A 14037-nucleotide genomic window follows, 5' to 3' on the forward strand; every position below is an offset into this window, starting at 1 on the left:
CTCATATGGTGCCAGCTAAGGGCTAGGTTGTGAACACCTGGGTTGACTTCATGAGTTGAAAACCACCGTCATGACATTGCTTGTGCGTGACTGCAGCTGTTAACGATTGTCAAACCAGCTAACAAAAAGATACCCTGGGTATGTTGAATAAGCTTCGTAGCTTAGGCCCTAACACTCAAGGAAGTATGCAATACCCTTTTACTGTTTATTAGACTATACCACAAACTCTCATATGGTTTGATGGATGCATGAGGCCCTGCACAGGTGAAATCCCATTTTCCCACAATCCTCTGTGTTCTCTGCATGGTGGGGCCAGAGCCCCTCTCAAGGGCGTCTCTTAAACACTTCCCCTCTTTTTGGCTCCCAGCCACCTGCACAGCACAGCTCAGGTGAACATCATAAATTTATCACTTCATCTTAACTTTATTTCTCACCTCATTAGTTTCTAGGACACCAAGCGGCTGGGGAATAACCAAAATAATAAAAAAGAAGGAAATAAAAAAAATAAAAAAAATCTTAGCAGGAAGAGGGTGTCCTTTGAGACTAAAAACGCAATTTCACAGTCAACTTGAACTGATATATTTTACACAACAATAGACTGAAAACAGTTCCCCACTCCCATTTGGAAGCTGTTCTCTCTCATAGGGCGCTGGGGACAGGCCTTTAAGAGAAGTTGCCGGGCTTGGCAGGGGCGAAAATGGATCTTTTTGAAACTCAATTGCAAATGCCATGTACCTCTTCGGGTCCCGACCCCAATAAAATCACTTACCTCAATTCACTTGACTTTTCCCAAATGTTATTACTGCACTTTAAGGTTGGGCTGCCGATATCTATCAGGCAGCAAGCAGCTCGCCTCAGTGTTCTGCTGAGCGGCACTTCTTAACTTGTTGAGCTGTGGAGAAAAGGAATGGGCTGCGGCGCCAAGTAAAGGCCACTCTGTTATATATGCTGCCCTCAGTGCTGCCTGGACACAAGACACACACACACACACACACACACACACACACACACACACACACACAAACACACACAGACATGCTCACATATGCACACACAGACATGCTCGCATAAGCACACACACAGGCACATATATCACACACACACACTGGCATGCTCACATCTACACACACACACACACAAAAAAGGAAATTTTCGAAACCAAGTCAGGGCACTGACGCAAAATGTTATATTATTAAAACATTTATTATGAAGTGGCATCATCATAAATTATCATTATCTCAAATGTTCTCTTTCTGACATCCCCCATGGGTAGATGCAAAGGTTGATGGGATATGAATCGTGGCCTGCTTCATCCAATCCAATGTGTGAGTGTCACAACAGCCTAAATCCCACAATTTCCTTTAAGAAAGAGGCTGCCTTGGGTGCAAGAACAGAGGAACAAAAAGGAAAAAAAACACAGCCTCTTTTCAGTGAGAGAGAGCGAGAGGAGCCGCGCAAACGCAGCCTTCTTTTCACAGAACACAAACACCCAGAAGAGAAGAGATGAGCACACTCCAAACATCAGTGAGGGCTCAGTCCCACGAGAGAGGCAGTATATGGCACAACTCAAAGAGGCGTACATGATCTGTACAACAGTGCAATTAGATTAATCATATGTTAATGCAGGGGGGCACTCTGTGTCTCCATGTGTGTACATTTATGCATGTGTGCAAATGTGTGTGTGTTTGTGTGTGCAAGTCTGTGTGTGTATATGTGTGTGTGTGTGTGTGTGTGTAAGTCTGTGTGTGTGTGTGTGTGTGTGTGTGTGTGTGTGTATGTGTGTGTGTGTGTGTGTGTGTGTGTGTGTGTGTGTGTGTGTGTGTATCCCTCATTGCTCAGAGTTTGCTGTTCTGTTGAAACTGCGCCACCAGTCCCAGCACCTGCTCCGAGGCCGACACCACCTTCCCGTGCAGGTAGGAGGCGCTGTTGGCCGCCGTCTCCTCCAGGAAGTAGCGATAATTGACCATGATGCCACAAGAGTTGGCCACGCCGCGCGAGCTGGCGTCGGCGCGCCAGTTGAGCCGCCACATGGTGGCGCCGTTCTGCAGATGGAAGTTGGCGACGGGGTTGAGGGCGCAGCCGCGGCGCTTCTCGCCGTACAGGTACCAGGCGCACAGGCGCATCAGCGGCGGCTCCAGGGCCCGCGTCAGCTCCTCTGACTTCAGCCACTCGCCCGACATCAGCAGCCTGCGCAGGGCCTCGGGGGCCGCGATCCCAGGGGTCGCCACGGTGGCCTCCTCCAGCTGCCGCCACTCGCACTCGGACAGCAGGTCAGTGCTGCGGCCCTCCGAGTTGCGGCTGGGACCCAGCATGCCTTGCAGCCACACCGTGAAGCCCGGGATGGGAGATAGGCTGGAGAACTGGGACATGTTGGGGAACTCACTCTGAAGGGGGGGAAAAGAGAGAGAAAGTGAGGGGGGGGGTTAGTGTTAGTTAAATGTAAAATGTTGCCTCCAGACTGTAAAATGGATGTGCTTTAGAAGGAACCTGAAGAGAGGCAGAATTAGGCAGGTTGATATGAATAGGTCATGAATGGCAGAGGAGATAACAGCAGAGGGAGCAATGGGAGGCAAATAGAAGAGAAGGCTGAAAAGGAATGTGAGAAAAGTGAGAGCAGGTGCAAATGCACAACACATACTACACACACACACACTACACACACACACACTACACACACACACAGAGTAAACAGTAGGTTAAGCTCTCATTAGTGCCCTAAGGGTGTGTGTTTCTCCACTTCTGCAGTAACCCAGAGAAACGGCACAAAGAAACTTCACAGAAGCCTCCTGCCATGAAAGCTCAGAGATACTGTATGTGCCACAAACAGAAACTCTTCCCCCCTCTTCTGCTTCCCTATTCTTTTCCTTCTATTCTTTCTGCTGCTTTCACTCCGGAGGCATCTTCTCCACTCCTCCATTCCTTCCTCTCTTCCTCCTTTCATTTCTTCAGCCTGTACCAGTCTACATTCTCCCGCCACCCCATCATTGTCATCTCCTTTTCTCTGCATTCTTTCCTCTCTTCTCCCTTCCCCTTCTCCTCATTTTCTTTTTTTCTCCATTTGTCACCCCCTCTCCTCCCTCTGCTCCCTCTTCTTTTCCTCCTTTGTTCTTTTTTTGGTCTGTAAACAGTACATTCTTCCTCTCCTCCATCTCTTCCTTCTCTCCCTCGTCTCTATCTCTTCCTCTCCTCCTTCTCTCCCCCTCTCCCTCATCTCTCCCTCTCTTCTTTTCCTCCTTTGTTCTTTTTCTGGTCTGTAAACAGTACATTCTCCCTCCACCCCAGCCCACCCCAGCCCACTCTCATCCCCCCTGCTCTCCCCACCTCTGGAGCCCCATGTTCCTCTAATCAGCGCTGGTTGATGGCGGACGCGGGGCCGTCCGTGCTGCTTTGTTCTGAGTGAGGGGAGACGCTTCTGGACAGGCTTCAGAGGAAAGCCTCCTCGGCCTCGAACAAACCAGACGTGTCAGGGCCGCCCCACACCCCCCCACCCCCCCGTCGCAAGGGCTGAAGGGCTTAGTCTGCTTTTCATGCCCCCCCTACTCCATCATTCTCTCTCTCTCTCTTTTTTCTCTTTCACTTGACTTTTTCACTCTCTTTTTCTCTGTTAGATAGGGCGAGAGGAGGGATCTAAGGATAGCCGTGTCAGAAGGAGGCTTCTCATTCATCAGTTCAATTTACTGTAAAGCCTTGGTCAGCAGGCTTAGTACAAGTCATGCAGGGTGGAGAGAGAGAGAGAGAGAGAGAGGGAGGAGGAGAGGGAGAGGGAGGAGAGAAAGAGGGCAGAGAGAGAAACGAAGGAGACAAAAAGCCCCCTTGAGTTTAATTCTGAAAGACAAGCGGACCCTCCTCCTTCCCTCTTAAATCACTGTGTGAACTTTTTTCCCCTTCCTCCCTCTTTTCTCTGATCCATCCATCACTGCCGTGGTCCCTTGGTGCCAGAGTGAGTCACCTTCACCCTTTCCTTCGCTCCGCCCGTCCCTCAAGTGCACACACACACACACACACACACACACACACACACACACACACACACACTCTTCCTCCTCTTCACACTCTTCTGACTCCACTTACACTCTGTGACCACTGTGCCCTCCAGCATCACACCATCCATCCCAGGGACGGGACTAAACATGATTTGTGATTGGTTACAGAGTTTGTTTAACCAATACAAATATGCTGCAATAGGTGATGCAGTGGGCACTTATTTACATTTACATTTACATTTAGTCATTTAGCAGACGCTTTTGTCCAAAGCGACGTACAAGGGAGAGAACAGTCAAGCTAAGAGCAATAAAAAAGCATGGTGTAACAATAAATACTACTTTACATGAGAATTAGAAAAAACAACAACCTAGAAAAGAGGAAAAATATATAGACAACATACGTAACACGGCTCTTCAGAATGCTTCAGAATGTTCCACTGATTTGAATGGGCCACCCCAAGGTCCGACATTTCTTTATAATGGCCGCTGCCATTGTCAACGGGTTTTGTTCTAATTCACATCTTTAAGATCATTCCGCAAGTAGTCTGTTCACTTTTCGTAACGGAAATTTAGTGTAACTTGAAGTCAGCAAGTGATACGTTGCTGCGCAAACACCGGAAACGTAACAGTTCTATTTGTATGAAGAACTATTTTTTCTCAGTGGAAGCCATGAAAAAGGAGATATTTTGGAGTAATGTCTTTTGCCGATTTGGCAAGTAACTGTATAATAAGCGGTATAATATATAGTCCGCCGGCCATTATCGAAAAAATAAATCCCCTCAAGACGATACAAGACCTGTTCCTGTTGGTCTTCTCAGAATTTATTTTTCAATAATGACTGGCAGAGTATACATTAGCCCTTACATGTACGACCATGATGCCAGACCGCAGATATTCTGACGCAGGTAGGTAAACACGCAAACAAGCAGTACAGATTACTTTAATAGAACTATTTGTGCACTGAAAACCCCTTTCACTGTACTCTGATGATGCCTGACTCGCCCTTATCCCACCCCAGAACCCTGCCCCCCTCAACAGTGGCCCCCCTCCTCTGGTGTACCTCTTATCAAGGATGCCTTGAAGCACTACCATATCAACCCAGATTCAAAGGGCTCTTAGAGAAAGAGAGAGAGAGAAAGAGAAAGAGAGAGAGAGAGAGAGAGTCCACCAATCAGTAGTGAGGACTCTTGATGGCGGTTTGCCTCCATTAGGCGCCCTCTCTGTGTGTGCTCCACGAGGCTCTTCCATCAGGGAGCAGGTCCTCTAAGCCCACACGGATGAGTGGCTCTTGTTGTCTTTTTTTTTTCTTCATTTCATTCCTTTATGATTTCATTTAATAAGTGGAAGCACAGCTCTCCAACACACAGCAGCTTATTTTTGTGTGTCCCCTCCTCTCTCTTGCTCACGCTCACACACACACACACACACACCCACCCACACACAATTACACCCCTTTGCTCTTCTCTCACAATAAGATTGAGGGTGACAGCTGAAATTTCTTCATTTGTTCTCTCTCTCTATGGTCTCCACATACCTCCCTGCCATTCCTTTTTTTTCATCACCCACAAAATCACACACACGCACACACACTAGTCACATGCACACCCCTCTGTCGCCACGACAACAGGCGTGTGCCATACACAAACGTCCAGAGGGTGCTCTATAGAACACAAGCACACATTAACAGGTGTGGCAACAGTTGCTAACAGAGCACACCATAATTAAGAGTAAACACCAGGCTTACATGCTAAAAATCAGGAAGACACCCAAAAGAAACCCACTCAATGATTTCTTTAAAAAATGTTAAAGAAAAAAAAAAGGAGGCGTTTGCTTGGCAGATGCGATGCCCATCCGTCGCCTCCTCAGGATATATCCAGTGCTGCCAGCCTTGAGCTCAGTGTGAAAGCCGTATTTACACAACACTCAGACGAAGGGCTGCGTGCACATAAGGTAAATGCTACCAGGGGGGTTGGAGAAGGTCGTCTGGAAAGTGAGCGGATTGGGCAGACCCTTTGCACGCATGCCGAGGGATCGAACAAACACTGGATCAGATGAAACACACACACATACACACACACACACACACACACACACACACACACACACACACACACACACACCCAGCAGCCACTGCTCCACAGCGCTCATAGCTAACCCAGCTCCCATCACTGAGCATTAGCGCGTCAATCTAGCGTTAGCAAACTAGCTAACCAGGCCAGCAGGGGCCCCTGGATATGCAGCAAAACTATAAGGGCAAGAGAGGACCTTGCAGCCTTTCCTCTGGCTGAGGGGAAAAGCCAGTGAAGACAGACTTGGCTTGAAAGCCAGCCTTGCTGCAGTCTCTCAGGGGAAAAAAAGGAAAGAAGCAAGAAACAGAGAGGAAGAAGAGAGAGAGGGAAAGAGTGGAAGGAAGAAAGGAAGGAAGGAGGGAAGGAAGCGCTGGAGTGCTGTCCACCTCCTGGCCTGAGTGGGTGTGAGTGTGAGTGTGAGTGTGCGTGTGTGTGTGTGTGTGTGTGTGTGTGTGTGGGTGTGCACCCGTCGTCTTCCCCGCCGCCAACCTTCACACAGAAACGTCAGATGAGCTGCTGCGTTGGCTGTGCGTAAGGGGAGCTGACACTGACAAGGGTGCGCACACACACACACACACACACACACACACACACGCACACATGCACACACACGCACACACAGCAGCAGCAGCAACTCTGCTGGACTTCACTGAAGGTGTGTGTGTGTGTGAGGGGGGGGGGGGGGGGGGGGCGACGACTATGTTTCTTTTCTCCGTGGAAGTTTTGGGCCCTTAGGCTCACACCACCTCTGTACACGACTGCACACACATTTTTATGTTCTTTTGCTCCTGGCAGTTTCAACACACACACACACACACACACACACACACACACACAACAGACACACACACACACAACACACACATACTGCTCAAGGTTTCTTAGCATCACTTTAGAGTGCTGTCGTGGCTGGAGAGAATGTTTCTGTGTTTGTGTGGGTGACTGTGAGGCAGAGGGAGAGTCAAAAGCAGGCAGTCAGAGAGAGAGACAGAGAGAGAGAAACAGATTGAATGTGTGTGTATGAAGCTATAGATTTATAGAGTTGGTGGAGCATGTGTGTGTGTGTGTGTGTGTTTCATGCCCCCTCACCTGTAGTTCTCGTACGACCCTCTTGATGAGGTAGTTGCCCAGCTCCACGCCCTGTAAGCCGGCCTGCGTGGAGGAGATGGAGTAGAAGATAGCCGCGTTGATCTTACTCGCATCCTCCTCTGCATCCAGAGTAGCAAACTCTCGCACTATAGTCTGACGGAGGAGGATGAGGAGGAGGAGGAGGAGAAGGGAGACGAGAGAATAAAGACGTTTGTTCAATTGATTGGCCATGGAGGTGGGGTTCATACACAATCCTAACCTAGAGGCAATCATCTTTGCCTGAGCAGTGAAAATGTAACCAGTTGAAGTGTCTTCCTCCCAGCCAGTCACATACTACACAGAGAAGAACAACCCTCAATGTGGATTTCTTTTCATGTCCTTACATGTCTTCGCAATACTAGAAGCCACTCCAGCCATCTATTCTTTAAGTAGCACTAAAGGGCTCAGATACTGTAGCCAGCAGCATATGCATTTAGCTTTCTGGAGGTCAGCATTCTGCAAGTCAGACATGTAAGTAGTCTTATATAGAACAGTTCCACTCTCTCAGCACTAAGTCGGGTAGACTTGCTAGGTCAAGAGAGATCTCTGTGAATACAGAAGCCTCCTTCAGTTTTAGAAGACAGGATGCAGTTTTATTCGGGAGGTATCAACAGGCTCTCGTTAAAGAAATGAAGGAAAGGGAGTCGAATGAATGGTCTGACTTGCCTGTTTAAAGCATATACAACACACAGATAAACTCTGACTCTGAAGTATGATGGATTTTGAGTATATGAGGAGTTCACTATAACATGTACCCAGGTGGCTAGATAGCTGAAAAGCACCTACAATTATACACTGAAGAACTAATAAAGTGTCTCTGGGTCAATGAACAAACTCAACACCTGTCAAATCCTAAATACAGGGTTTACATGACAAACCCAGAGTAACCTGCCACAACCAACATGGGATTTCCCTACCTGACTGACGTTAATATATAGTATATGGCTACATGAGACTAGTAGCTGGCTAACCTATTGCATGCTAAACACTGGCAAGGACAACCGACAAAGCACACCTAGCTAAGCTGCCAGGCTTGAGGTACTGATGGGTGCCTGATGGGTGTCTGAGAGTGGCGCAGGGAAGAGTGGCGCGGATACCTGTATGTTGTTGGCGATATCCTCGGTGAGGGCCACGTGCAGCACAACCAGAGGCTCTCCGGGCATGGAGGCGTGCGTGAAGGCGTAGCAGCGGCGGTAAGGCCCCACCCTACGCTTGATGTCCGACCAGTTACGCACCGGATGCACGGCCTCATACCTTCAGCATAAAACACACACACACACACACACACACACACACACACACACACACAGTTGTCTAGTAATGGAATAGGTGAAAGCTAGGATGCAAGCTAGATCTGGGTTGAGAGTGTGAGACTGTGTAACAGAGGCCAGCACAGCGTAGGGAGTCTGACACCTTTAGAAATATAACACTAGCAGCCATGGGTTTGAGCTTCCTGGATAGAATATTTCGCTCCTGTGCACGAGGTTGCAAGTTTGCCTCTCACATTATGTGTGACCTCTCACATGAAGTTGCTACTTTTGCACATGCTACATGTATTATACATCAAATTATGAAGTGTGAGTGTGTGCGTGTGAGTGTGTGTGTGTACGTTTGTCTGTGTCTGTGTGTGTGTGTACGTGTACGTGTGTGTGTGTACGTGTACGTGGGTGTGTGTGTGTGTGTGTGTATGCTGCAGGGACCCTTACTGGCTGATCTTCTGCAGGAACGCGCACGGCGACTGCCAGGTGATTCTCTCCAGCCTCAGGAGTCCGACGGAGAACCACTCCGACAGCAGTCCTTTCAGCGTTCCATTGAAGTCCTGCAGGGGGCGACACCCACACACAGCACATCAGGACAGAACAAACAACACACGTCATGTTTCTGCAACAACAAACAAACGCAGGACCAAGGAATGACTGAAAGCCAAATAAAGCCGCACAGGATGAACACTTCCATTTGCTGAGAGCCTATGAGCCTAGCTTTTATGTTATTAGAGAATATGGCACTAAATTTAATCATTTCAGACTTAAAGCAGGACTACGGGAAGGTAAACAGACCTCTTCAGGAGGACGGATTATTCGTAGGTGAGTGTTTGCGCAAGGCTTTATTTATTTATTTATTTATTTACTCTCCCACCAAATACTGTGCTCTCGAGTCCTATCTGTGCGTGGCGTTTTAATGCCTTCTAAGCTTCTTATTGCTTTCGGCTTCCTTGCTGTTCTGTGGAGGTATTTATCTGCATTTCTGGGTGCAGGTGTGTGGTTCTGCTCCTCTGAGTGTGTGTGTGTGTGTGAGTCTGTGCGTGTGTTCCTCTTTCTGCTATGCTATTTCTGCAATTATGTCTGTCCTCTGTAGTACAGGTAAGCACCTGCTATCCTGTGTGCATGTGTGTGTGTTTGTGTTTTTGTCCCGGTGTGTGTGTGTGTTTGTGCTTTTGTCCCGGCTTGTGAGCACGCATGTGTGTGTGTGTGTGTGCTTTTGTCCCGGTGTGTGAGCATGCATGCGTGTGTGTGTGTGCTTTTGTTTCGGTGTGTGAGCACGCATGCGTGTGTATGTATGTGTTTGTTTGCAGGCGGATTCCATCTGTGCTGTGGTCAGGCCTCTATCTCCACCTGAAGGCTCTGGGCCACAGCAATATGCAGGCTATTTCAACAAGGCACTGGACTGCACTGCACTGGACTGGACTGGACTGGACTGGACTGGACTGGACTGGACTGGACTGGACTGGACTGGACTGGACTGGACTGCACTGCACTGCACTGCACTGCACTGCTCTTATCAGAAGCTTGACATATAAACACAAACACATAAACACATATACACACCACACAATCACACTCACAAGATGTTCATTCTAGTACTCCCTTCCCTTTTTTGTCTAACTGCTAAATCAGATTTCCTGACCCAATCGGATCTGATGTACTCACACACAGGGGTTCAGTCCAACCCCCCCCCATGGCTGGCTCCGGGCCCAGCCCAAGGTCTGCTGGTTCCCCTGCCTTCTGACAGGCAGCACTGGCGTGGGCCACAGCACTGACAGGCCCCCCTCAATAACACAGTGTACCTGCGAGTTTGGGCCATAAATCATTTCCCCACCGTTGGAACCGATTAATCCAATGTAATTCACCTAATGTAACGCTGATGCATTGGTACGACCGGATCCCATGCCTCATGTTAAACTTCAGGGCAACTGACAGCACTTAAAAATTCTGCGCCCGTGCACAATATTTCGCGTCCCCCCCCCCCCCCCCCCGCTGTTTGCTTATACGGCTGAATTTCTTGCCGGGATGGTACAGACTACAGACGTAAAGTACTATCAGCCTGGGGCGGATGGGGAGGGAAAATAATATCCAGAAAAATGCTCCGCTTTCAAATTTGTTTTAAAATGTTGAGTCCGTTAGAGTGTATGTGAGTGTATGCATGAATCTATGTGAGTGTGTGTGTGTGTGTGTGTGTGTGTGAGTCTAGTGTCTGTGTGAGTGTTTAAGTCTGTGTGTGTGTGTGTGTGTGTGTGTGTGTGTGTGTGTGTGTTTGAGTCCATGTGTGTGCGTCTCTGTGTGAGTATGAGACTTTGTATGTGTGTGTGTGTGTGTGTGTGTGTGTGCACATGTGTGTGTGTGAATGTATGTGTGTGTGAATGTATGTGTGTGTGTGTGTATGATGAAACTGCCAGGAACAGAAGAACATGAATCTCTGTGTGCACTGGTGTGCAGAGGAGGTGGTGAATAATGAATCGCAGCAGATAAATCAACAGGAAGGCCTGACGATGGCGAGGGCGGGCAAACACTGGAGGGCCCCGGCTAACAGGGTGAGCAGAGCCCCTCTGCCAGATAACGCGAGGTGCCCACACATAAAAAAATGCCCAGCTAGCTAGCCGCCGCTTCCCTTCGCCCCCGGCCAGTGGCGCCTCGCTCTCTCGCCTCTCAGACACGTAGCAGCGGAGCGGGACCTCGAAACCAGAGCGGACGCTGTCGTCGTGGTCGCCATCTCTAAGCTCTCACGGCTGATCAGAAGCTTTTGAGATGCTGGCACCGTGCGTGAGAGGTAGGGGGCTGAGGTTGGTGAAAGAATCAAAGGGTTGTAAGATTAAAGTGTCTCACACCACCCCTTTGGGCCAAGAGTATGGGTAGGAGGTGAAAAGGCTTTAAAACATTATGGAAAAATATTCAATATTTTTTTTCTTCTGAGAATGCATTTCAGGAAAGTACATTTTTTCACTCAGAAAGGTTTCTAGGAATCTATCCTGCTACCTTGTACAACAATGCATCACTTGGAGAAAAGGCCCAATACGGCTTAATTAAAACTCCCTTACACTAGCAAACCTCAGGCTCTAAATGGCCGGCGCCATGGTGACCACGATGCCTACTCACCTACCGCTTAAACTTGATTCGTTAAAACACTGACGGTAAGTGGAAAAAGTCTGAACTGCCGTGGGTTTCATCCGAGAACACTCTGAAGCACATGTCTTGAGAGACAAGAGGATTTTCAGACCAAAGACTCGGTTGATGTGTTAAAGAGCTTAACCATCCTCTCAGATCCACCACAGCAGGATGATGTGAAATGATGAAAAAAGTGCAGGAGAGCGAAGAAAAGGAAAGGAGGCAAATCGATCCACAAACTGAAGGATCAATATGATGGTTGAGTGGAGACTGACAGGCTCTCCCTTTCACTACAAGATGTAGGCCTGATTCAAGGTGCACACACACACACACACAAATTCATGCCTGTGGCATATGCACGCACGCACACACACACAAAAAAGCTCTTCAGACAGCTTATCAAAAACAACATTTTTCTTTTTAAAGACTAAAGCCTGACAGACTCCACTGCTTAAAGACTAACAGTAAATGGTCAATTTGTTCTGAATGTCTCAAAACATAGTTACTCTAGTCTTTCAATATCGTGAGGACTACTGTAGGTGAGTTGCTCCATGTTCTGCAAAACAGACATCCTCATTGCATCGCCCCTGACACCATTTTAAACCATACCTAATTATGGCAAAATCGAATATGCGAAATGCAATCTATACACTCATACCAAACTCAATAAAGCAAATAGAAATGCAATTCCCCGGGCACTCTGTACTGACGAGACGCTGCGTCTGAGAGGGCGAGAGGCGACAGGTGCCCAAATATGTTTTCTCCGAGGAGGATGGGAGAAGATATTATACGGGGGGAAAAGCGCTGGAGCTGCAGGATGTAAACTAATAGATTCCTCTGCCATGTCGCTACGAATCCATAAAGAGGCCAAATAATAACTGCAGGGGAAGAACCGGGGGGAAATACATGTCGCTGAGCAAGCACTTCTTAATTGAAGACCAATTAGATTGTCAGACTAAAGCAATACCTACACCATGCCCCTGCCACTCTAGCACTTCAATGCTCTCAAATAGCACAACCAGGGGAGGCACAGAACTTCGGCAGTGCTCCGAAGCTATGTGGCCTAAATAAATGGTTGCCTTTTAACAAACACTAACACAGTCAGCAGTGAATGTTACACATAATGACAACCTGGCACATGGGAGTGCAGAAGACCAACTCTGCAAAGACCTAGGCTTACATGGTTTTAAAACACCCTCAATGAATGTGGCCTTATCAATGTGCCAGTTCACAATGCAATAAGCAGAGGAAAATGAACATAAATTAATTTATATAACATACATGCAAGTAAGATACATAAACCTACAGACATAAACCAGACCTACTGTTTATCAAATGAAAGTATAAATGCACTAGTGACATATGTGTTTGACATAGTGTTTTGTGAGGTCACACATCAGAAGTGGGTCAAAGGTTTCCTGTGTCTATTTGAGTCAGGAGAACTGCAGACAGATTTTGAAGCAGGTCGAGATAAACAGATTAAAATATTTTCCAGTGTCGGTTTACATCCTAATTACGAAACGCGAAAGCCATCAAGTATGACTTTCAAGGGCCACCGTACAAAAATAAAGATAACACTATTTACCCTCAAATGTGGACTGTCGCTAGCTTTAGATGAGAACATTTCGATCACATCCGCTCGGAGGTCGACTAAAAACTTCACCCCATCCCCGACCCTACTTATGTGACTTAGTAACTGTCGGTACCGTGGCGTCAGACTGTACCGTAACCGGTCTTCTACTTGCAGTATAGTTGCTACGTCCCTTAGCTGCGATTCGAGCAGTTTCCCTGCTAACTCTGAAACCTCTTTGTGGTCCACTCCATGTTCTTGTGACAGTCTTTCCAAAAACACTACTCTCTCTTCCTTCTCTAAACTTTCGTAGAAATTCATAAATTCCACAGAATGTGACTCCGGGGGCGGTGGGGACTTGTCTCTGGTCTCATATGAGGGTAAAGGTGCAACAGTCTTTCGCAGTATTTCGTCCATTTTTCTGACAGGACCGTTGGTTGTGGTGGAAAAGCATAAACGCGATGTTTGACAATTCCAAAATGCGAATTTACAAGCTAAGGTTGAATGTCGCCAGACCCTGCCACAGCTGCGAAATGGTCTCACTAAATATAGGGCTATCATCGCACACTTCGAAAGTCTACTTCTTCACAAAAATAAATCTGTCACTTGCGTGTGCTGCACACTGTAACACGAGTATTGGTTTCCGGTACATCCTTAAAGTGGCAGCAGCTTAATGTAGCTGCTTGAATTATAACAATCTGATTTATACTTTAAGTCTTTAGGAAAATAACTCAGTAGTTACAAAGACAACAGTACATAGAAGACTAATAATATACTCTTAAGACTGTATCAAAGTCTATACATTTGCCCCCATAACTATTCTAGGATTGGTACTACTATTTGACCTTTGCCTCAGTTTGCTGATACACGATAATGTCCCATGACTCAGAGTTGACATTTCACACACA

At 47.5% G+C, this 14037-nt stretch overlaps 1 protein-coding gene across 1 annotated transcript; it reads right to left on the reverse strand.

Moving 5' to 3' along the window:
• Nucleotides 1–1752: 1752 nt before the first annotated feature.
• mlycd (malonyl-CoA decarboxylase) lies at nt 1753–13770 on the reverse strand. Its single transcript, XM_012814229.2, has 5 exons — nt 13145–13770; nt 8887–8999; nt 8278–8434; nt 7142–7294; nt 1753–2384 (listed from the first exon to the last, which is right to left on the reverse strand). Exons 1-5 carry the CDS (start codon nt 13688–13690, stop codon nt 1836–1838), a joined length of 1518 nt encoding a protein of 505 aa, XP_012669683.1. The 5' UTR covers nt 13691–13770; the 3' UTR covers nt 1753–1835.
• Between the last annotated feature and the right edge of the window lie 267 nt (nt 13771–14037).

This window comes from Clupea harengus, chromosome 3 (genome assembly GCF_900700415.2).
Source record: "Clupea harengus chromosome 3, Ch_v2.0.2, whole genome shotgun sequence".
Lineage (NCBI taxonomy): Eukaryota > Metazoa > Chordata > Actinopteri > Clupeiformes > Clupeidae > Clupea > Clupea harengus.

Excerpts from the sequence above, each read along its gene's own strand:
- mlycd (XM_012814229.2), bottom strand. The coding sequence starts at position 13,690 with ATGATAGCCCTATATTTAGTGAGACCATTTCGCAGCTGTGGCAGGGTC. Across the intron at positions 7,295-8,277 it reads ATATCGCCAACAACATACAG|ACTATAGTGCGAGAGTTTGC; the intron begins GTATCCGCGCCA and ends CTCCTCCGTCAG. Across the intron at positions 2,385-7,141 it reads GGGTCGTACGAGAACTACAG|AGTGAGTTCCCCAACATGTC; the intron begins GTGAGGGGGCAT and ends CCCCCCCTTCAG.